The 24,101-nt window shown below is 35.3% G+C and overlaps 3 protein-coding genes and 1 non-coding gene across 4 annotated transcripts; 2 read left to right on the top strand and 2 right to left on the bottom strand.

The window, feature by feature from the left end:
- Positions 1-9,072: 9,072 nt before the first annotated feature.
- LOC107791555 (protein DETOXIFICATION 46, chloroplastic) lies at positions 9,073-15,904 on the top strand. Its single transcript, XM_016613639.2, has 14 exons — positions 9,073-9,790; positions 10,093-10,187; positions 10,353-10,461; positions 10,603-10,658; positions 11,408-11,463; positions 12,556-12,694; positions 12,846-12,983; positions 13,063-13,131; positions 13,238-13,348; positions 13,560-13,688; positions 14,155-14,232; positions 15,164-15,235; positions 15,356-15,418; positions 15,508-15,904. The coding sequence occupies exons 1-14, from the start codon at positions 9,331-9,333 to the stop codon at positions 15,607-15,609; spliced, it is 1,677 nt and encodes a 558-aa protein (XP_016469125.1). The 5' UTR covers positions 9,073-9,330; the 3' UTR covers positions 15,610-15,904.
- A 146-nt stretch (positions 15,905-16,050) lies between these two features.
- Positions 16,051-18,895, bottom strand: LOC107791554 (uncharacterized). The gene is made up of 3 exons (XM_016613638.2): positions 18,355-18,895; positions 16,856-17,068; positions 16,051-16,567 (listed from the first exon to the last, which is right to left on the bottom strand). Exons 1-3 carry the CDS (start codon positions 18,838-18,840, stop codon positions 16,508-16,510), a joined length of 759 nt encoding a protein of 252 aa, XP_016469124.1. The 5' UTR covers positions 18,841-18,895; the 3' UTR covers positions 16,051-16,507.
- A 91-nt stretch (positions 18,896-18,986) lies between these two features.
- Positions 18,987-19,058, top strand: TRNAP-CGG (transfer RNA proline (anticodon CGG)). Its single transcript has one exon. It is a non-coding gene; the product is annotated as a tRNA-Pro (tRNA).
- Positions 19,059-21,094: 2,036 nt separating this feature from the next.
- Positions 21,095-23,198, bottom strand: LOC107791552 (uncharacterized). Its single transcript, XM_016613637.2, has 4 exons — positions 22,285-23,198; positions 21,967-22,089; positions 21,715-21,856; positions 21,095-21,597 (listed from the first exon to the last, which is right to left on the bottom strand). The coding sequence occupies exons 1-4, from the start codon at positions 22,980-22,982 to the stop codon at positions 21,427-21,429; spliced, it is 1,134 nt and encodes a 377-aa protein (XP_016469123.2). The 5' UTR covers positions 22,983-23,198; the 3' UTR covers positions 21,095-21,426.
- Between the last annotated feature and the right edge of the window lie 903 nt (positions 23,199-24,101).

Below are 24,101 nucleotides of genomic sequence, written 5' to 3'. Positions count from 1 at the left end.
CCTCTGTCTCGGCCTCTAGCAACTGGGGGAGTAGCTCTTCCCTGGTCTGGAACCTCATTCGAGCGCGTTCTCACCATGTATGAGAGAATAAGAGAAGGGTATTTATTACTACATTAATTGCGCGATGGAATATGAAGAAAGGTAGTTTCCTAACCCCTATAGACTCTCGAAGATAAGTACAGACGTCTCCGTACCGATGCGCAAGACTCTATTAGGTCTGCTCATAACTTGTGAGACCTACATGAACCTAGTTCTATGATACCATGTTGTCACGACCCAGTTCCACCTATAGGTCGTGATGGCGCCCAACACTATAGCTAGGCAAGCCAACTAATAAATTAAATATATATTGATAAAATTTAAATCCAAGAAAAAATATAAATACCAAATTCTACCAATATGTGTGCCAAGACCTAGTGTCATAAGTGTATGAGCATCTAGTAGATTATACAAAACTTCTAATACTGTCTGAAATAAAAATAGACAGAATAAAAAGTACAAGGAGAGACACTAGTAGCTTCAGAACGGCTCAGAAAGGCAGCTCACCACTATGACCCTGGATAACGTGAGTGTAAGACGATAGGTCCCCCACTAGTACTTGCCTCAGGTCCTGCACAAAAAGTGCAGCAAGTATAGTATGAGTACATAAGCAACGTGTACCCAGTAAGTATCAAGCCTAATCTCGAAGCGGTAGAGACGAGATGGTCGACTTTGACACTCACTATGGGTCAATAATAATAATTGAAATACAACTAGAATATCTAAATCAGCATGATTCACAGAATTTACAATAATTTATTTAACCAGCAGAAATAATCAAATTCCTTCAAATGCAATAATTCTCAATATATTAATTAAATTCCTTCAATTCAAATAATTTCTAATTTATCAATTAATCTCATTTCCAGGAATAACAATTATTTTCTTAAATAGCACGCATAATAATTCATTAAATTCCAAGGATTCTCCAATTTATCAATTAGCTTCGCAAGCTTAAATAAGCTATTAAGGTATCGTGTGATTATTATTATTAAGCACTATTTTTGCCGAGGACGTACGGCCCGATCCAGAGTGTCGTGTACACTACCGAGTGACGTGCGGCACGATCCATAGATGCATATATCCTGCCGAGGTGTTCGGCCCGCTCCACAAGAAAGGAGGATATTTTTTTATGTATCTCCGGAATGAGAGTATATTTATTATAAGATAAATTCAGGAGGAGGAACAATTTCTCTTAACAATTAATTAACTTAAACAGAAAATCAAGTATATGATATTTCCATCCTTTAATATTTTTATCTAACAATTCACAATATATATATATCAAATAATATATATATACCAAATAATATTAATTAAACGAAGAATACAATTTACACAAGTAATTCATACTTCGAGTCCTAAACTACCCGGACTTTAGCATTAATAGTAGCTACGCACAGACTCTCGTCACCTCGTGCGTACGTAGCCCCCACAATTAGCAACAATTATTTAATTTTTAATCACCTATGAAAAAAAATTTTCCTCACAAGATTAGACAAGAGACTTACCTCGTCTTGCTCCAATTTAATCCACTAGAAGGCCTTTTCCACGATTATCCAACTCTATCTGGCTCGAATCTAGCCAAAATAATTCGATACAATCACTAAAAATTATTGGAAGCAATTCTATAATAAATACTACATTTTTAATAAAAAATCCAAAATTAATTAAAAATTCGTCTGTGGGGCCCACGTCTCGGAATCCGGCGAAAGTTACGAAATATGAACGCTCGCTCAACCACAAGTCTACCCATACTAAAATCACTAAATTCCAATAATAATTCGGCCCTCAAATCCTCAAATCTATCCAAAAGGGTTTTCAAACTTTTCCAACTCAATTCACCAATTAAATGATAAAAATAGTGATGGATTCGGGTAATTTAACCAATATTGAGTTAAGAACACTTACCCCATTGTTTTCTCTGAAAAGCTCCCAATAATCGCCTAAATCCGAGCTCCAAATCGTTAAAAATGGTCCCATTTTCAGAACTTAAACTCTCTGCCCAGTGATTTCTTCTACGCGATCGCGAACTTCCTCACGCGATCGCGTAGCACAAATATTTCTGCCCAAACATTAACCCTACGCGATCACATCAAGTCCCACGCGATCGCGATGCACCAGGTTCTGACTCTGCGCGATCGCATCCCTCTTCACGCGATCACGTAGCACAAACGCGTGGCCCAGCTTCCTCTCAAATTTCCCCTACGCGATCGCAAGCAATGACACGCGATCACGATACACATACTGGCCAATTCTACGCAATCGCGGACGTGTCCACGCGATCGTAGTGAACAAATTTCCAGCTGCCCTAATTAACCATACGCGATCGCAATCCCATTCACGCGATCGCGTAGAACAAATCCACCTCTGCCTAAATTACTCTACGCGATCGCATACCAACTTACGCGATCACGTATAAGGAAATCAAAAGAAAATACCAGTAGTTATGAGCAGCGTTCCAAAGGCCAAAAGTGATCCGTTAGTCGTCCGAAACTCACCCGAGCCCCTCGGGACCTCGACCAATTATACCAACAAGTCCCAAAATATCATACGAACTTAGTCGGACCCTCAAATCACACCAAACAACGCTAAAACCCGAATCATCCCCCAATTCAAGTTTAATGAAACTTAAGATTTCCAACCTCTACATTATGTACCGAAACCTATTAATTCAAGTCCGATTGACCTCGGATTTTGCACACAAGTCATAAATGACATAACGGAGCTATGTAAATTTTCAGAACTGGATTCCGACCCCGATATCAAAAAGTCAACTCCCCGGTCAAACTTCCAAACTTAAATTCTTATTTTAGCCATTTCAAGCATAATTTAACTACGAACTTCCAAATAAAATTTCGAACAGGCACCTAAGTCCAAAATCACCATACGGAGCTGTTGGAATCGTCAATCAAAATTCTATCCAGAGGTCGTTTTCTCAAAAATATTGACCGAAGTCAAACTTGGCCTCTTAAAGCCAACTTAAGGAACCAAGTGTTCCGATTTTAACCCAAACACTTTCAAATCCCGAACCAACCATCCCCGCAAGCCATAAATTATTAAAAGCACATACTGGAAATTTTATTTTAGGGAACGGGGTTCTAAAAGTTAAAATGACCGATTAGGTCATTACAAAATCGAAACACAGAGAGAAGACAGAGGATTCGAGCAGCAGTCTCAGTCTCTCAAAGACTCAGAGTCGGAACACAAGGAAGAGAAGAGAAAATGAAATAAGACTTAACTAACCTAACCCTAAAATTAAAGTTAGTATTTATACTTGCCCAAATAATTTCGGATTTCGGATCGGATCGGGTTAAAATTATACCAATCTGAATCCGATCCGAAAATCCAAAATTTTAATAAATAAAATCTAAATCCGATCCAAATGTCCGAAATTCGAAATCCGAAATTGAGCGGATCGGTTCGGATTTCGGATATCCCATCCAAATGCACAGCCCTACTCGAGACTGGTTCACACCGACCCGGTACCGTAGGCGTATTCTCAACCTTGAAATTAGCCATAGTTGGGCACCCAACAGGGATGTATGATCTCAGAGGAAGTTCCTCATTAGCAGCCTGAGGAACGTTTTCAAAAGGTTTTGAAGAAGACGGTGCTTCTTTTTTAGGAACATACTTTGAAATCTTTGCCATTTCTTTTATAAAAAACGAAGAAGAGAAATTGTTGGTAAGAGGAGCTTTGAGACTAACAGTCGAAAACGAGAAGGTGAAGGTGGTGAAGTATTCTTAGAACACAAGAAGAATTTGAGTGTAAACGTTCTAATAGACGGATTGAAGGGTATTTATAGGTTTCTCAATCGGCGGTTCATTTCCCGAAATGGTCGACCGTCAAATGACACACATTTAATGCCTTGAAGATTGGACCGACGGGACGTTTCAGTTACCTTTTGTCGCTTACGTCATGGTTTATCGAAGTGAAGACCGAGGGTTCATATCGTTTTTCATCATTTACTCTTCAAAAAATGAAGGGACTATCTGTATACGGGTAAAATCGAGCTCGATGCTTGGTCGAGCATCTGGAACAATAGACCAGGCTCGGCACATCTGCAAGAGATCGAAGTTACAAATGAAACCGAGCTCGATATCGAGGTTCGAAGTTCGACAAGACCATCAGACTTTCCCTCGAGTTTACCGAGGACACGACCGATCCTGCTTCTAACAGCCTCGAGAAAAAGCTTCGCCAACTCATCTGACAAGGATTCGTGATTCTCGCCATTAACCAATCATTATGGCAGAAATCACGGAATTAAGTCAAAAAAGGAGCTAACGGTCTACATAATGTCTTATAAAATAATGTCTTAAAAGTTTCATCTCCCCATATATATAGAGGGAACTTAGTAATTCAGGGGACACATTGTAACATACTTCAAAGAACAGGATACTATTTTTCAGCTTTGTTTATATTATTCTGGCTTCAATAATATCACATCTAAATTCGCAAGAAGTTAACCCTACGAGGCTTAAGCTGTTCAATCTGCATGGTTTGTATTTATTTTTTTATTTATTCTTCCATATTAAATATGATTTATAGTTTTGTATCAAATTAGATCACGTATTCTTAAAATCGCGTATAAATTCAATTGTTATCCAATTTTGAGGGTAAACAACAAATTTAATATGTCTTTCATTATTAATTTGTGTATTGTGTCTCTTTTATGATAATAGAAAGTTATACTTCAAAATTGCATAAACCTATAACCAAATATGTTCATTATTTAATATTCCTAGAACTAGAATGGAATCTTGTCAATAATTGAAAGGTCAAAATCCAAATTGTCCTTTTTTCAAATTTCTTATTTAGATTATGAAAATGAGCTTTCGTTCCTCCCGCATGCAATTGACAAAAGAAGGCTCGTGGGTCACAACTCACAAGTGATAATAATGCCAATAACATCAAAATCACTAATTACAACTGGTGGCGGGGGATTTTCTTCTAGTTTCCCGCTGTCCCACGAGGAACGACTATAACATTCAGCAACAAAGTCGGGTAGGGACGGATCAAAATTTAAAATTATGAGTTTTTTGTTACAAAATATTTTCCAAAACTCTTATTTAACTTTCTCCAACCTATTTTCCATGCCTACTAACCCCTGCCAAATCACCCCAACCCCCTACCCCTACCCCGACCACACCTTGCCCACCCCAGCCTCTTCCTCCACCCACCCTAAATAGAACTATTATGAGTACTTTCATTTTGTATTGTAGATAGAGTATTTTTTTTATTTCAACAAAATAAGTATATTCTTTTTATGGTATAGTAAAAATATTTTCTTTCATTTTAACAAAACGAGTACTTTTTTTTTCATAATGTAGAAAAAAATATTTTCTTTCATTTCAACAAAACAAGTACTTTCTTTTCATGATGTAGATAAAGTATTTTTTTTCATTTCAACAAACTAAGTTTTTTCTTTTCCTGGAGTAGAAAAAGTATTTTTTTTCCAAAAAATATTACTTTCTTTTCATGATTTAGAAAAAATATTTTCTTTCATTTCAACAAAACGAGTACTTTCTTTTCATGATGTGAAAAAAGTGTTTTCTTTCATTTCAACAAACTAATTTTTTTTTTTCCGAAAAAAATAAGTACTTTCTTTTCATGATGTAGAAAAAATATTTTCTTTCATTTCAATAAAATGAGTACTTTCTTTTTATAAAGTCGAAAAAATATTTTTTTTCATCTCAATAAACTAAGTATTTTCTTTTCCTCGAATAGAAAAGTATTTTGTTTAAAAAAATGAGTACTTTCTTTTCATGATTTAGAAAAAGTAAATTCTTTCATTTTAACAAAATGAGTACATTCTTTTCATGATGTAGAAAAAACAGTTTCTTTTATTTCAACAAATTAAGTATTTTCTTTTCGTGAAATAGAAAAAGTATTTCTTTTTTCCCAACAAAGAGAAAACTTTTATTTTCATGATGTAAAAAATATATTTTCTTTTATTTCAACAAACTAAGTATTTTCTTTCCTGATGTAGAAAATTCTTTTTTTCATTTTAACAAAACGAGTACGTTCTTTTCATGATGTAGATAAAATATTTTTTCAGTTCAACAAACTGAGTATTTTCTTTTCATGATGTAGAAAAATTTTCTTTCATTCAACAAAATGAGTAAAAAAAATTTCATATTGTAGAAAAGCTACTTTCTTTTTCAACAAAATAAAGTATTTTCTTTTCAATTATCGAGCTCAAATTTTAACGTTGTTCTTGTGTGAAAAAAGTAAAGTAGCACATTAGTTCCTTTGGGTTTGTGTGAATTTTAAAAAAAAATAGTTAAATTCCTGAAGAAAATAGAGTTTGGAGGAGGGGGGAGTACTGGAAACATGAAGATTTTGGGGGAAGGTAGGTCGAGTAGAGTAGCATAAAAAATTATTTTTCTAAAAATAATTTGAATAAAAATTATTGGATTCATGTAATAGGAAGAAAACAAACAAGGTGGCACAGGAGTTTGAAATGCAAGTGATATCTCAATTTAAGTCACACTTCATAATGCCTAGCCGCCTACGAGGCCATTAAATAAGAAAAGAATAAAAATTAAGGTCCCTAACTTGGTATTGGTCAAAATACAACTATTCATAGATTTTGTCTAACAAAAGTAGTTTCTAATTGATCCGTATTGGAGGAACTGCTTCAAATTAATCGGTTCGTTTCCTTTTTGTGCAGGAAAGGTGAAATTGTATACTGTATGTCAAGATTCAAACTGGAGGCATTGCTTTTGGAGAAATTTTTAGAGATGGTCAAGGAAAGTAATTATTGGGATATTCAAGTAAAATGAAGCCTACTTCAAGGAACTAGGATATAAAAATTTGAAGTGGAAACAGACTGTTTAAGCGCAGTCAAGCTTCTCAGAGAGAAAGACGTGCAGTGTCACCCTCTTATGGCTATTATTGAGGACTGCAAGTATTTATTGATTACCATATTTATCGTTCAATTACTATCAGCTTGCATCACTTGTATTCAAACACATGGCGAATGCTCAACGAATATATACAACCTATATCAACTATATTCGTTAGCGCATTGTATTCATTCGCACAACAAAACAGCCAAGGCGAAATACAAGGGTGTATACAAATGATACAACATATATCCACCGTACACGGATGTGTATACAAAAGATACAACATGTATCGACTGTATTCATTGCGCTCAAGGCGAAATACAAAAAAATAAAATGTTCTAATTGAGAGTCAAACTCAAGAGCTCCGCTTACTAAGTGGACGCTCTAACCAAGGGAGCTACGAGAGCTTGTTGCTCTCTTATTTCAGTTTAAAACAATTGTTCTCTTGTTTCATAGATATGCTATAAGATTCAAATATAGCCATAAATTATAAATTTGCTGAAAGTATAGGTACGAATGGTAAATATAGTTTGTATGTTTGACGTTTTAGCGTAATTTTACAACATATATTTGAAGGAAATGTTTTGGCAAATGAAGGCCACGGACATGAAGCATCTTCGATAATCTGGGATGTGCCGCTCAAGGAAATAGAATCTCTGATTCAAGCCATGTGGCTTATTTTAAGCAATTTATTTTCAGATATACCAAAAAATTTGATAAACTGATGGATAACTATTTCCTGGCTCCTTCCTCTGCTAAGAGATCTGCCACTATATTTTGTTCCTTAGAGCTGTGCTGGATAGATGCGCTGCAATCATTAATAATATTAGTATGCATAATGTTCCTGTTCAAAATTTCAAGTGCACTAGTCGCATTGATTTATAAGTTTGAAAATATGCTAGATAAACTTAGAAGCACATAGACAATAGAGATATTTAGGTTAATCAAATCAAATGTCAAAATAATACTGAAAACTAATACTTATTTTTACCACACAAAAGGCAAAAATAAGGCATCAATTTATGTTATAAAAAAAATCAGGAAATTAAGGACTATGTTTAACTTGTCCTCCAACAAAATAGGGTCAACCCAGTTAGCGCAAATGGGCCTTGTTGTCATTCATAGTTTATCCCACATGACGATTCAATTCAATTTAGGGAAACTACTAGCTATGTCTATTTATAAGTAGTTTATTACAGAAATTGATCAATTTATAAGACATTATTAATATTAGCCAATTAGCTATGTGTAGTTAAAAGAAGTCAAATTTTTGCTTTCTTTTGAGTGAGTGTTATTAAAATAGATTGAGTATATCTTAAGGAGCTTGAATCTCATTTATGTGATGATTTAATGGAGTTTTGAGATAGTTTTGATTGAAAACTCAAAGTAGAATATGAACACGAAAAAATAATATGTGTATCACACCGTGTATCACATATGTATCATATTTGTATCAAATGTATATCACATGTATATCCATGTATACTTGTGTGTGAGATACATGCATAATACATGTTTGATACATATGTCGCAGAGGAATTTTTTGAACTCGATTTTAACTATAATTTTTGATACCAAATCAGTCCAACAAATTTTGTATATTGACTCATCTATACGTTTTCAAAGAATTTCAGCCATACCCATTGAAAAATGTCCTTTTTTGCTTATTTTTTTGGAATCTTATATATATATTTGTATTTCATCACTTTATTTGCTACCTCGTCCATGAAATTTTCTTTTCGTCTTGCATCTAATGTTATTGATCACGTTTAAAAATATGGAAGGAGATCTTCATGTGTAATTCTTGGAGAGAAATAACATTATTTATTTGGGTTTTTAATTTTTATATATGCTTGACTAGTTTTGATAAGTTTATGATTAATGACTAGAGGTTGGTAAGTTGAAACTTATTTGAGATATTTATGTAAGATTCCCTTTAATTTATTTTGTATATCTCTGAAAATATTTTCACTTATAGGTGACTTGATTTTGAGACTGTTATTAGAAAATTAATTTTGTATTTTACTGTATTTTTTTTTTGACATAGAAACAAAATAGAAATATTGCAATAAGAAAATAAAACAAATAAATTCGTAAATTTGTGTTTAGTTCTCCTTTAATTATTTATTTTTCATGAGTTCTTTTGTTGAAGGTGCAAGTGTAATATACTAGTGAATTCCAAGTACAGTTTGGGTCGTGGGGAGGACAGTTACCGACAAGCGGTACACCTCAAGCATATTCGAAGCAGCCGCCAATTTTCAAGTGGTTCGAAAGTCCCTTTCTATTTTCGGTAAAATCTTTTCCACCTTACATTCTTCTTCTTTCTAAAAGCGAATGAACGTATTGGTTCTTTTCTTCTAGTTACTAGTTATATGCACGTAATACAATCAATCACCAACTCTTCATTCCTGTCACCTCCTTTCTACGAGCACGCAAACAATGAATGTTGAAACCCTAACTTGTAAATCTCACATTCCGATAAAAAACCCTAAATTCAATCCGAATTTCCATGTTGACTTCTCTTCAACCCGTCTCCGAACTTGTCGGGTTACGCCGTTGACCCGAATATGCAATCTCCGCAGGCGAATAATCACCGCTTGTGTAAATCCTAGCCATGAAATTCCAGTGAAACTAGAAAGCTTGAATTTGAATTCAAGTATCAGTGAAGAAGCAGATGAAGAACAAGTAGAAGCAGTAACAGTTCGAGAAGAAATTAATTCAGTGGTGGATTCTAATGGTAAAGGAGAATTTTCTGGGAATGAAAGCATTTGGGCTCAAGTGGTGGAGATCGTGAAGTTTTCAGGGCCAGCAGTTGGGCTGTGGGTATGTGGGCCCTTAATGAGTCTCATTGATACCGCTGTTATTGGTCAAGGAAGTTCCATTGAACTCGCCGCTCTAGGTAGACAACTCAAAGCTCTCTATCATATATATAATCTCAATTGAGTTTAACTTTTATACACCAACAATGTTATAGGTAACGGAATTTGTACATGCTACAAATGTTAAAAGTGACTTGATAGCCTAAAATTTCTTTATATTGTATAAGTTAAACTCTCTCAATTTTCTACTATACTCTTCTGTTTTGGACGTCCAAAATATTTGACAGAATTCTACTTTTGTACAATTTTTGTATAAAATGGGAAGGAGGAATTATAATGTTGTTTCTGTTAAGTGATTTAGCTCAAAATTTGTAATTGGCAGGTCCCGGAACTGTGTTTTGTGATAACACAAGCTATGTTTTTATGTTCCTTTCAATAGCCACTTCAAATCTAGTTGCTACTGCACTGGCCGGGCAGGTATGTTAGTTGAAAATTCTTGTTATCTTCTCAATGTAATTGCTCTTCCCAAAAATTAGGAGCTTGGAAATTGTCATAGTCAGGGTGATCAATATATCAATATATAGTCGTTTCATTATTTTGCTGTTTACTCTTACATTTTGAGCGTCTTGGATTATGGTCCAGGATAAAAATGAAGTTCAACATCAGATATCTATATTGCTTTTCATTGGGTTGGCCTGTGGTGTTGTGATGTTTGTCTTTACAAGATTGCTTGGTACTTGGGGACTGACTGGTAAGCACCTCATTCTTTTTTTGGTGGTGGATTCATCAGTCATTTGAATATGTTATACTATTCATAATGTCCTCTTCTTCCTTCAGTAGTGGCGTATATTTTTTAATGAGCAACTGACGGGTAAACTTGTCTCACTTTCAGCTTTCACAGGGGCAAAGAACACAGAAATAATAAATGCAGCGAATACTTATGTCCAGGTTATTGTTCTATATTTTATTAGTGCATGTTCTGAAGTTTGTTGAGCTGTTCTTCCCCTTTTTAGCATTGTTGAGTCAATTGAAGAGTCAAAACTGCCAATGCTTTTCTTGTGCTGGATAGTCGGAAGTCAAATAAAAATTGGATATATATATATTGTTCCACAGTGTAATTGTAGAGAATTCATGTCTTATTTTCCACATGGTTATTTCCTCCATTGATATATACAAATTTTCTGCTCATTTCGTCCTTTGGGTCTCATTTAACATATAATAGTAAAATAAAAGGAAAAAAACATCTCTTATAGATTATTGGTCTTTTAAAAGGCATCTTATCTAGAGTCCATAGAGTCTATAACAAATGTAAGATTTGAAAAGTGTAAAGTTTCATTTAGCTGTTATATGACTTAGGTTTGAAGGTCCAGCCAACTAAAACAAATAAATTACCTCTGAAAAGGAGAAGGGGAAAAGTTACAGGAGCTGGGTAGTTGTGAGCAAATTGAATGATTGATTAACAATTAATTATCTAGATCTTCTTGTAGCTAAGCTTCAACTAGGAGTCTCTTCCATCCTAGAACAAACCTGCAGATAAAGACATTCAGTCATTTGCTATATTTTCTGAATTCATATGCTATAGCAGGGATAACAGTTTTTGGCTGAAAGTTTCATCCGTTCTGAGATGATCAAGTAAAATCCACTTATGCTTGGTTATCTGAGCATCTTCATCTGAACAGAATATCTTTTGATGATAGATTCGAGGCTTTGCATGGCCAGCCATGCTGGTTGGTTGGGTTGCCCAAAGTGCAAGGTACCATCTATCTATACTTTAATTTTTATCGGTGTGCTTTTAGATATTTTTTACTTGAAGGAGTTGGCTGAGTGATCTATAAGGTTATGTAGCATTCTATTCCGTTTCTTCTTCATATTGGCAGCTATGCTTTGACAAGCTCCGCTAACACATATTTATTGTTTGATATCATGTTTCATGTTGTTCTTGTAACATGGGAAATCAATTGTGGGGCAATGTCTAGCACCTATTTTCACCATATTTAGTCTTCCTCTTCCTGTTTGTCTTTCATCATGGATTCAAGTCCTCTCCCTCAAGAAGCAACTCGTTTTTTTTCTGTGTTTACATGATTATTTATTTCTGATTAGACTTAACTAAACATTATATATTTTCTTCTTTATATGAGAAGAGCATACTTTTGTTGAATGTTAAAAGACATAACTAACTCTTACTAGATAGTCAAATGAGCAGAATATTTTTAGATAATGAAGATGAAACACAACTTTTGTTAGCGGTTAGCTTATGAGTTATGACCCTATTAAAGATGGATAATGGACTTGAGCTTTGCTTGAAAGACATTTGAGCATGCCGAGAGAGAGAGAGAGAGAGAGAGTCTATATCAGGCATGCACAGCTAATGCGCCAGCTGAGCTTTTACTGAACACTGTAATTTGCACATGAATCAGATTAGTAAGGATGAGATGACAGATGTAAGGAATTTTTCATTTACAAGGCTAAATATAAAATTCTGCTTTTGATATCCAAAGCAGAATTTAGATCATTTACGGAGCTGAAGGTGTCCAATTTATATCATATTACTGGTACTCTATTCCCATTTAATAAGAAAGATCTTTCTTCTCCTATTAAATATGACGTAACAGGCACTATAACTCCTTCTGGGATAGCTGATGGTTATTTTGGCTTTTGCCTTTTCTTTGAATTATATAAATTTGTTCAGTCCCCGTCTGCAAATCCTCTGCGTGATTTCCAAGAAGTGACGCAAAAACAATCTGAAAGCTGTTTATGATTTTATGCTAGTGTTGTTGTGTTAGCATAAGTGCATTGGTCAGTCTGTTTCAGCGTGTAATACATTTTCTTGTTCTTGAATATACAGTCTAGGCATGAAAGATTCGTGGGGACCTTTAAAGGCTTTGGCAGTTGCCACTGTTATTAATGGCATTGGCGACATAGTCTTATGCAGATTCTTTGGATATGGTATTGCTGGAGCAGCATGGGCAACAATGGTCTCCCAAGTATGCCAAATATACCTTACCAAAAGCCTTTTCTTCCTCTAAATGAATTTGATCTGCTCTTCAACTCTCTGTCTCCCTCCCTCTCTCTACCCACCGCCCCTTCCTCCATTTTCATACTCATGGTAATTCCTAGCTTACTAGCATATTTTAGGTTGTTGCAGCTTATATGATGATTGAGGCACTGAACAATAAAGGATATAATGGTTTTGCCATATCTGTTCCATCATTGAATGAAGTTCTACAGATTTTCATACTTGCAGCACCTGTGTTCCTAACAATGATGTCAAAGGTTTGTTTGACTCAGCTGCATTTTGATTTTGCATGAAAGTGGTGACTTTGTTATGTATCTGACAGATCTTGAACTTCAGGTGGCATTCTATTCTCTACTTGTCTACTATGCTACATCAATGGGCACAAACACTGCTGCTGCACATCAGGTTAGTTTATGTGAAAACTAATATTTTAGATGTATTTTCTTTTTTCATCTTTCTAACGACAAGGTCGGATGGATATTAACATTGACGTATTGATTTTTCTTATTAGGTCATGCTACAACTATTCTGCATATGTGCAGTATGGGGTGAGCCTCTCTCTCAAACAGCGCAGTCATTTATGCCTGAATTGTTATATGGAGTGAATCGGAACTTGTCAAAGGTTATAAGTTAATTCATGTAAAATTTATAGTATCCTGCATCTATTTCCTTTATAATACCACATCCATGAAATTTTGACCGTGATGTCCATGTGCACTGTTGTTTTTATTCTATATTGAAGTTCTTGATTCATTCCCAAGTATACAAATAGAGCTATGTTCCATGCATTTTTCTTTAATTGGATATTGTAAAAGACGAACACTGTGAATCAGGCCCGGATGCTGCTGAAGTCCCTTTTAATCATTGGAGCATCAAATGGATTATTACTGGGATCTGTCGGAGTGTCAGTTACATGGTTTTTCCCCAAAATATTTTCACCTGATCCTCTGGTCATAGAAGAGGTTAGTTATGTACTACATCTTTGATATTTCTTATCCTTTAAGACATTGCAATGTACTGATGAAGTGCAAGATGATACATCTTTTGGTCCTGAGGATTTTAATCCTTTCCACATTCTTTTTTTTGATAAATAACCTTGCTACTAGGAGCAAACAGAAATGATAAAGAAAGAAATACTGCATAAAATGAAAATAACGCAAACAAGCAGCGCGTTAACCAGGTTCATGTTATACTGGATTAAGATCATGTAAGCATCATCATCATCACTGGGATCAGTTATTTCTATGGTGTTAGTCCGTCCTGTTAGCCAAACTCAGAAGCTTCAATCATAGATTTTGCATTTTAGGTTGGGTATTTGCTATACTCTGTGCACTGCGAGTTGGAACATAAGAACCAAATAAAGATTTTATGTCACTGAAAATAGTTTTATCATGATCGACTGATTGTTCTCACCTTCTGTTGGTGCAGATGCACAAAGTATTGCTGCCATTATTTCTAGCTCTCTGGGTCTCACCGTGTGTTCATAGTCTTGAGGGAACCTTGTTGGTATGTTTTCATACTTTCTCCAAAGTATATTTTGACCACTGTAGAAATTTGGGTTGATTATATATAGATGATTTTAACTGAAAGTCCTTTTTATTTGTCAACGTCTGCCATAAGTTAGGAGTATATTCTGTTTCTTTGGAAAAAAAAAATGTAGCATTTCAAGTGTATTAAGGGATAAATATTACTGGGTAGGGCCAAACAAGGGGTGTGTTTATTTGCACTAGCAATTAAATTTTTTCTTCATGAGGGGTTTCATTTTATTAACTATTTGCAAATTCAATAATAGTAACTAGTAAGTACATCATTGAGTAACTGCTGTGAGAGCGTAATCCTGCAATCAGCAAATTGAAAAATCCAACAAGCCAAAGAGAAGTGCTACCATAACATTAAAGTGAGAACAATCAGAGTGAGTTTATTACATGGAGAACGTGTTCCGGGTTTGACATTTTAACAGGCTGCAAGGAGTGAATAGAGAAAACGATAGAGAAAGAGAGAAACAAGGGGGGGGATGAAATTTTATTTGCTTTTTATTGAGCATTTTTGTTTATCCAAAGTGCGGATAACGCATAAGGATGATAGCTCCAATTTGGATAGGTACCTTTTCAAATCTTTTTGTAATCTAGATCAAACAAAGAAAAATTAAAACTTGGATATCCCTGTTAAACTCTTTGCCCGGACTTCAATTGTGCATTTATTTTGTGTATTAGTTTCTTAGGAAAAGAGCAGTTCTTTTCTTTCTTTTTCTTGGAGACGATTCAGCCCCTACTTATCAATTTCCATTTTGTATATTTTTGAAGTATTTACAGTTTGGCATTGCAATTGTTTAATTTTGTCACTTCATTTTTTATTGTTATTGGATAGGATTCTCTTCATCATTCGAATTAGTTTTGTGATACCATTTTCTCAACACTATGATTTGGTTACTTCTTAGGCTGGACGGGACTTAAAATTTATTAGCATATCAATGACCGCAGTATTTGGTTTGGCCTCTCTTCTCGTCATGGTAAGGAATTCCACTTATTTCGCAAGTGTTTCCTCAATCATCATGATTTAGTTGGCAAATCAAAATCGTTACCCTTGCTCTGCATGCTTTGCTTGAAGTAACTATTTTGATTTCAAGCAGCTCTTGAGCAGTAAAGGATTTGGTTTGCCCGGATGCTGGTTTGCGCTAGTAGCATTTCAATGGGTAAAGATCCATAGACACCCTCACAAGCTTCTGTTCTCTGTTTGTCAAAAATTGACTGATAGTTGTTTACCTTTTATTTTTTTTCCCAGTCACGATTTTCAATTGCTCTACGGAGGCTTACTTTGGCAGATGGCATGCTTTATTCGGAAAACTCAGATCATTACGAGTTACAAAAGGTGAAAGCTGCATAAGTTTGAGATGCTTAAGATAATTCTGTACACAAAAAGTGGAGCAAGTTTTACGTTAAATATTTCCAATTTACAGAAGGCTGGCATAGTGATTAATTATCAACAACAAAATTTTATTGTTGTTATTTGTCAATTGTCAATATCAAAATTAATTGATTCACAATGTATCAATTTTCAAATGAGTTGCAAATTACTATTGACATGTCCAATGCTTGGAGAGCTATGTCAATGTTTGAGATGTTTGACATTTCCTGAAAACGTGATTAAGATTTATTTATACATCAACTCCTGATTTAGCAATCTCGGTTTCAACATCACTGACTCCAAGGCAGTTTAAATTTAAAATAGAATTATTTCGATGGGAGTCATTCTTGCAAAGCCATCAAAGTTGGACCAAATAAATATTGTTTCCCAATTCCACAAAGTAAATGGCGAAAAGAGAGATTAAGCATAAAAAAGATATCTATACCAGCGTAGTGACCACAATTAGTCAGAACCATGATACAGAAGGGTAAATTTAAGACATCAAGGATCCATTAATAAAGTGCACTATTCTTCAGATTTCTTCTAGTTAAAATTGACGATTTCTGCAACCACGAATATGACATTTTCGATGTCAACCTACTATAACATTTGATATGATCAGATTCGAGATCAATCTATACTCTAAGTGAACGTCTTTGATACTATTTCCCACCCCGCCCAAACATTGTAAAAACGTAGTAGTAGGAGAAAAAGTACAACTGCTAACTTTTCTTGTATACATCTCTTCAGCTGGGATATTTCATACGCAAATTCTTTGTCCCTTGGATCTTCATCTTCAGACTATGCGCCTATCATAAGAAACTTCTGCCAAATTTTAACTGAGCCATGGGAGCATTGTGGTGGCTCTGGTGGAAACTTAAACCCTGCTACTTCCTCGGCGACCGCGAGCATATGGTCTTGGTACTTGTCCTTTACTCTGCACATAAGGAGATCCCAAAATGAGCAAGAATGATCATGAATGAAGGAGAGGAGAAAAATTGGGAAAAGGGAATAGGCAAGGAGAACTGTGAGTATTAATTTATTATAACTAGCAACAAACAACAACAACATAACCAGGGTAATCCCACAAGTGGGGTCTGGGAAGGGTAGAGTGTACGCAGTCCTTACCCTTACCTTTAAGAAGGCAGAGAGACTGTTTCCGGTAGACCCTCGGCTCAGGAAAGATAAAAAAAATTATTATAACTAGATAGAATGAAATTAAGACCTCAAATGATTGTTTCGCCGCATATTGTTTTTTTCTCATAAAAGCATTTTGAGCCTGTTTTTTCTTCTCTTCGGCTTTAAGTTTTGTCACGCTTGGACGGTAGAGAATCACAGTCCTACCAATTTGACCAACAACCACTGATCCAGTTGCTTCCTCTAAATGCTTTACAACATCATCCAGCTCTCCCCCTGGACAGGTACCATGTATTTTGAGCTGCATATAACAATCCAGCCATTAAAATCGAATCCCAAGAGCAATGCTTTTATCAGTTATCACATTCACCAACAGTTAACACATTGCTAAAAAGATAAGCGTGAACTTCCATCAACAGAGCTGATAACATGTGACTGTCAGTCCACCTTAGTTTAAGCAAATTAAATTCTACTGATTTTCCATCGGAAAAGGCCCTTCTAATTCCTCAGCGAATGAAGTTATAATCATTATTTTGGACATTTTTACTTTTACTGGCAACCCTGTCGTCCCCTTTCCATATCAAGAAGATGAGATCATAGGGGGCGACCGCACATACTTGATCACAAACACTCGCCTTCTTCAGTATAGCCGCTTAACCTTTAACCATATTGATTACTATTGCTCATACTGCTAATCTACACACAACAAACCAGCTTTAACATATTACAAGTTAACAGTGACACAGGCACAGCAAAAGAACTTCCAAGTCTTTCTAATGTGAAACCTCCACTTGCTAGTAACCAGAATAATCATCTCAGAAACTTAACAACCACTCAAATAAAGCCAAATTTCTGCAGATTTTAGTTCGTTCCCTGTTTCATGGTTTTGGTGAAAAAACTACTCAATAAGCAACAGAGGTAACCATAACATTAGAATGTCTATGGAAAGATTAATACTGGCTACTCTACATATTTCGTTAGAATGCACATTATCAAGAACTAAAACGGCATGCAAGCACAAACAGTTCCACCGGTTGAATTTTAACTCAGATTTACAGCAAGATCCGTGACCAATTTTTTACCTAATTACTAACATATCATCTCTACTTGTTACTTATATCAAAAATAAAAAATCATCTCTACTTGTTAAAACGACGCTGTTCTTACTAACTACTAGTCCAGTACACTTCAATCTTTGTATAAATTCCGACCTATGACGAGAGGCAAATTCAGAATTTTAATAACATGGGTTCGACCTTAAAACTTATTGGTACTTTTAAAATTATGGTTCACATATAATATTTGCTGAAAGTTTATTGGGTTTTCACATATAATATTTGCTGAAAGTTTATTGGGTTTTCACATATATATGTATGTCCAATGCTCCGTGTAGAAAATACTGATGAACCGAGGAAATTAAGATAACTCGAAAAGTTTTGAAAGACAATTAGGAAAAAAAGAAAAGGACACTACACTGAATTTGAAGATAACGTTTCTAGCATAATTGATATAAACCCTAAACCCTAAACAGCTGGTCAAAAATTGAGTAAAATCTTCACCAGCACAAAAAAAAGGGGGGAAATGTACCTTGAGAAGCTCATTAGCTTCAAGAGTCTCATCTAACGCAAATATCACAGAATCAGTGACACCAGATTTTCCGACTTGTTGACTCTTCAGCTTCTTCCCTAAACTGTGTGCATACGATGCCAATTCTTTCTTCTCCTTCCCTGTCAGGCTCGGCAGTTCTTTCTTCTCCTTCACTCTCAGGCTCGGAGCAGCAGTTACTTCTCCATTTTCCTTTGCAATTTCCTTGTCCTCCACATCCTCAGTGGATTCCAATAGGGCTTGAGAATTAGAGACAAGTACTGGAAGGTTCGAGAAAGTTCTAGAGCGAAGGAAACAGGACGAAGAATTGTTGATGGTGATGGGACAAAGCAACGTCGTTTGATGAGGAAGAAGAGAGAGAGATTGCTTAAAGAAGGAGAAAGAGAGGATAGAAGCGGGTCGGAGCAGGCGATGAAAAACCATGTGTTGGGATGAGGAAGAGGAAGAGGATAACATTACTGTTCCCATTTGCTTTCAGCTTCAGATGCTGTACTTCCACTCCATTTCCAAGTTTGAGGGGGTAACGTGTGGTTACACACTATCCTCCTTTGGAGTTCTCGTAGATTTAGTAACACCGACAAATTAAAATATAATGAAGTATCTCCTACAGCATTGGGTGTTTGGTCTAGTGGTATGATTCTCGCTTCGGGTGCGAGAGGTCCCGAGTTCGATTCCCGGAACACCCCTTTTATTTTTAAACTTTCTAATCCAGCTATAATTTTTTTTTTCTTCTTCCTTTTCTTACTACTAATTAATGGTATCTCTCTTAACTTTTTCAGTTAAATACAAGGGAAGGAAATCTCAGAAACTACAAAAAAATTGAACCTTTATGCCTATGTTTCGACAAGTGATTTCTTTTTTTCATGTTTCGAGAAGTGAAGTTGCCAACCATGGACTTGATCTTGTTCTAGAATGTCAATTCTCTTTTTTTCGCTTCAAAAAAGGTCAATCCTATTATCATTCTTGTATTTAATCTATATATTACCTTTCCAATTTTGTTCATCCACTCAACACACACTTGTTCCATATTTTCTATGATCACGAGACAGTAATAATATAATTACTACGTAATATATAGAAGTAGTAATAGCTGGCATAATCAAAACCTTTTCTTTAGTTTGTCATTTCTTTTTATTTTGTGCGTTGTCTCGAATTAGTTTTACCTATGCAAAAAATAAAACTTCTCATTCCAAAACTATCCTTCCCTACCTTAAATTGTAACTTCTTTAACATTATTTTCTTTACTTTTGTCTCGTGCAACGCTAGATAAAACGTGAAATGTTGCTATCTTAATGCGATTGACAACGTAGAGCATATTGATTGCTATTAAACCTTAATTCAAGCAGCAAAAATTGGACCAACACTTTTGTTGCAGAATTCCTCCAGCATATTACAAAAGGCTAGCCGTCCTCATGTCACGGAGATAACACAGTAATTTAACTCACCAAAACAAGAGCATAATAATATCTTTTTATGTATACTTGAATTTGTTACAATGGAAATAAGAGACGAGTGAGAAAATAAAGAAAATGCTAAGAGTACATTATACGGAAAACATTTTTTTTAGTTGTGCAATAAGAGATGTCCAATTATAAATTTACAAAAGACCAACTGACACAAATTGGCACTCTTGAACGCATAAGGGTTTTAAAGACTCTTTTTGGTTCTTTCCCTCACAAATTGGGGGCACTCTTTTAACGCACGCGAATAGAGGGTGTCAGAATAGAAATTAGACATGAACACACTTGGTGAGAACTACATGTAAAGACCTCATAGTTTCAAACACCACCCGAAACTTGGTAATTACCATATCAAAAATGCATTGGATATTCACCAGACTTTCATCTTTGATTTGGCAAAAAATTTCAACCACATGTGTGGAAGAAGTTGTTCGCACGCAGATGTAGTGTAAGAGAACCACATATTTTCCGAGAAATCCAAAGTTGCTAAGAGCTCGGGATAAGAGATAGTTAATTTCGGAATTAAATTTAAGATGAGTTTATCTCGTTTTGATTATAATAAAATAGTGAAACTAATCCCGATATTAGTTACCCCGGAATTATAGTATATTTTATCCTCATGGGAAGAGGATAATTAATTCCGGAATATCTAATCATGGGATAACTTTTTCCCAACAAAACCAAAGTGTAACACATTGATTTGATGCATCCCTTAAATCTGATGTAATCTAGAAAAGTACAACACAGTTACGTACCCCATAAGACGAGCCACACAGTCATATGCGAACCTTATGAGTAACCTCTACGAATTAAGCAATGAATTCTTGTTGGAAGTAAGAGATGAATCTCACCGATCGCACACAATTTAGATTAGAATATAGGCCTAGAATAAACGAAAATAATAAATAAACTGCCCATATTTCTAAGGTGGTCAAAATTAATGATATGAACAGCTGAAGAACAGATACCTTTGGCCAGAACCTTCAGTCTTGAACCAAAATACCAACAATCAACAGCGTTATTGATGCAACTGCTCATAAAAAATGTGTAACAACGTTAAATATTAAAACCAAAACACAAATCAAAAACTTGTCCCATTTCTCAAGAAGTCCCATAGGCCATAACTGCATGACTACATAACCAGAGTAACAGATCAAAATATCAAATCAAACTTTAGGGAAGCAGCGCAGCAAAAGATCCTCAACAGGCAATAAGGAAAGAAAAAAGGCTTCATCTGAAAAGGCAATAATGTCATAGCCCTACTTTTTCCAATTGCCAATTAAAACTCTATCTTTCTTTATTTCGTATACAAACGTACAACTAAAGGGTGGACCCCATCACCTGCCTCTACTCAATCGGATTATCAGGGAGATTTTCTCAGGTGCCAGTATCCACCCTCACTTTTTTCCTGTTTACACAAAGCTAAACCCTAGCTCCCTAAACAAACACTACCTCCAACAAGAAAATTGGACACAATCTGAATAAAACAAACTGAAAATAATACTGAAACGAACTACACTGAACTTAACTAGTACACTAGCCATTATGAACTAAAACTGCATTGCTATAAAATTTGATGATTATAATTTCTCATTTATCGAGAATGTGAGTAGGAGGGGGAAGTGACTCTACATTTTCCCACAGTATTTATATTCACCAACTCCCCAGAACCATCTCTTGGAGGACTGAAAATTACAGGCAGAAACCCTTCTGATTCACAATCAAACATCGTATCTTTGAACCGGTTCACTAACGCCTCCTTTCCCTGTTAGCCATTTCACATCAAAAATCACATAAACTAATTAATACATCAACTGATCGATAAAAAAATTCTTGAACCGAGTACTGAGTGGCAAATTAAAAGAGGTCTAAGCAAATGCACCTTGATCTTTGCAGTGACTATTTTAACACTCCTCGGAGATTCCGGAAACACGTTTAGTTTGTTATTAAATGCACCAAAAAATTTCAACACAGCTCCGTGATCTGTGAAATTAACAAAAGCGAATCCTCTGCTCCTCTTATTTCTGCACAAATAAAACCCATCTTTTACGTTAGCCCTAAACATAGAAGAGAAGTTACTATTGCTAACAATTAAACCAGACACAACGAGATAATATAGATTTAAACTACGTACTTGAAATCCATGGGCAAATACAAGAAGTCATAAGCGGAGACAATATTTTGTCCATTAGAATCTTTGGCCTTTTCATTTTCCACTGAGCAATGTTGGTCTAGAAATTGCATCAACATGTCACGGCTGTAAAGGAAAAAAATGAAACCATTAAATTTCTAACAAATTCCAAGGAGCATAAAGAATTAATTAATAGCGGGTAAACTGATAGTGATAATGATATGCAACTAGAGAGTCGGACTATTAATTTACACTTAATAAACTTCCAAAAACGGAAATAAATAAATGAATAACAAACGAAACAAAAAAGGGCAAACATACCTGTAAGAGTATGGAATATTCTTGATCATGACAGTAGTAGTATTGTTTTGGGTCCAAGTGAGAGGTATCACATCGTGTTTCTGCAGCTTATTGTTCTGTGGCCACTTTCCATAACAAACACTTTGAGACCTCTCATTTTCCATTTTCCGTTGCACAAAACCCTCATTAGAACAACTTTCTCTGGAAAAACCTCGACCCCTTTGTCTTGGGACATAACCACTTCTCATCCTAGGAGGCCGAGGTCGAGAATTCTCATGAGCCATTAACCTCGGAGGAATATTCCGAGGCGCGTGTTTTACCGATGGTCGCGATATCTCCTGCGGTGGTGGATCGACGGCAGGAGATGGAGGTGGTGACGTGTACAGCGAGTTTGGAAGATAATGAGTTGGAGAATCGAATGTTAACGTTGATGGTGCAACCTCCTGCGGTGGTGGATCGAAAGCAGGAAATGAAGGCGGTGGCGGCGGAAGCGGAGGCTGTGGTGTGTAGAGAGAGGTTGCCGGATAATGAGAGGGAGGAACAGAAAACGGTGGTTGAGATAGTTGATTAATGGGTGTAAAAGGAGAAGGCATGTAGCCGGCGGGGAAATGGTAAGAGTTGAGGGGAAGGGAAGGTGGAGGAATATTGACAGTGTTAGTATAGAAAACAGGAATATACTCAGGTGCTTGAGGGTTCAAAAAACTCCTTCGACCAGCCATTATTGTACTGTATCTGAAACTAGGTTTTGATATTATATAAAAAGAAAAAGAGAAGTGGTGTTCGACGAAAAGATTGCGAAGCTGGGGTTCAGAGTTCTAATCTCTGAAGAAGTATGAAGAATGAAAGAGACAGAGAAAGAACAGTGACAGAGAATTAGAGAGAGAGAGAGACTCAAACCAGTGTGAGAAGAAAGAACGATAGAAACTGTTGATTCACTGCACTGTCCACTCGCTGTTGGCAGCAAAAAGGCCACTACCTTTTTATAGCCACCCCCAACCAAGGAATTTGTGGCTAAATCTTTCGGACAATTGATTAAATAGAAAACTAGAGAACAACGCAGGATACTGCTAAGGAAAAACTACTGCACAGGAAAACAGGAGAACTGTGTCTACCTTATATATAATGCAAATAATTTTTGTATAATGAAAAGAATTTAATTTGTTATAGCAAATTATTTAATATATTTTTTAAGTTATCGGATTATACTTATTATAAAGAGTTACTTATTATTGTGAGTAATTTAATTTGATGTTAAAAATATATAAAATTCTGTTATTATAAGGAACTTAATTAATTTTCTTAACAATCATGAGGTTACAATTTCGATTTCTTTCCTTGCGAAAAGGGAAAAAAATATTTATATTTGTCACACATATTTTTCTCATAATATTTTATCAAACTTGAACAATTATACCACTTGCATATGAAAAATATTGAACTGCCAAATGTGATGATTGGATGAGTGATATTTTTTAATCATTAATCGATTGCGATATCATTATTGTAATATATATATATATATATATATATATATATATATATATATATATATATATATATATATATATTTGTGTGTGTGTGTGTGTGTGTGTGTGTGTGTGTGTGTGTGTGTGTGTGTGCTACAATATTCTTACAAATTGTTGATTCTTTCTATTTTTTCTAGAATTTTTTTAAAAATATTGACATGCTTTTATGAATATCATGTGTTAAGAGATCTTACGAAAAAAAATAATAATTTATTATGATCATTCTATCTATCGAAAATAACTTATACGAAAGTTTATTTTACTTCATCTTGAAACAAAGGTTGTACACGATATAAAGAAAAATGTTTCTTT

Source organism: Nicotiana tabacum, chromosome 19 (assembly GCF_000715075.1).
Source record: "Nicotiana tabacum cultivar K326 chromosome 19, ASM71507v2, whole genome shotgun sequence".
Taxonomy (NCBI): domain Eukaryota; kingdom Viridiplantae; phylum Streptophyta; class Magnoliopsida; order Solanales; family Solanaceae; genus Nicotiana; species Nicotiana tabacum.
This window is presented reverse-complemented; position numbering and strand designations above follow the sequence as displayed.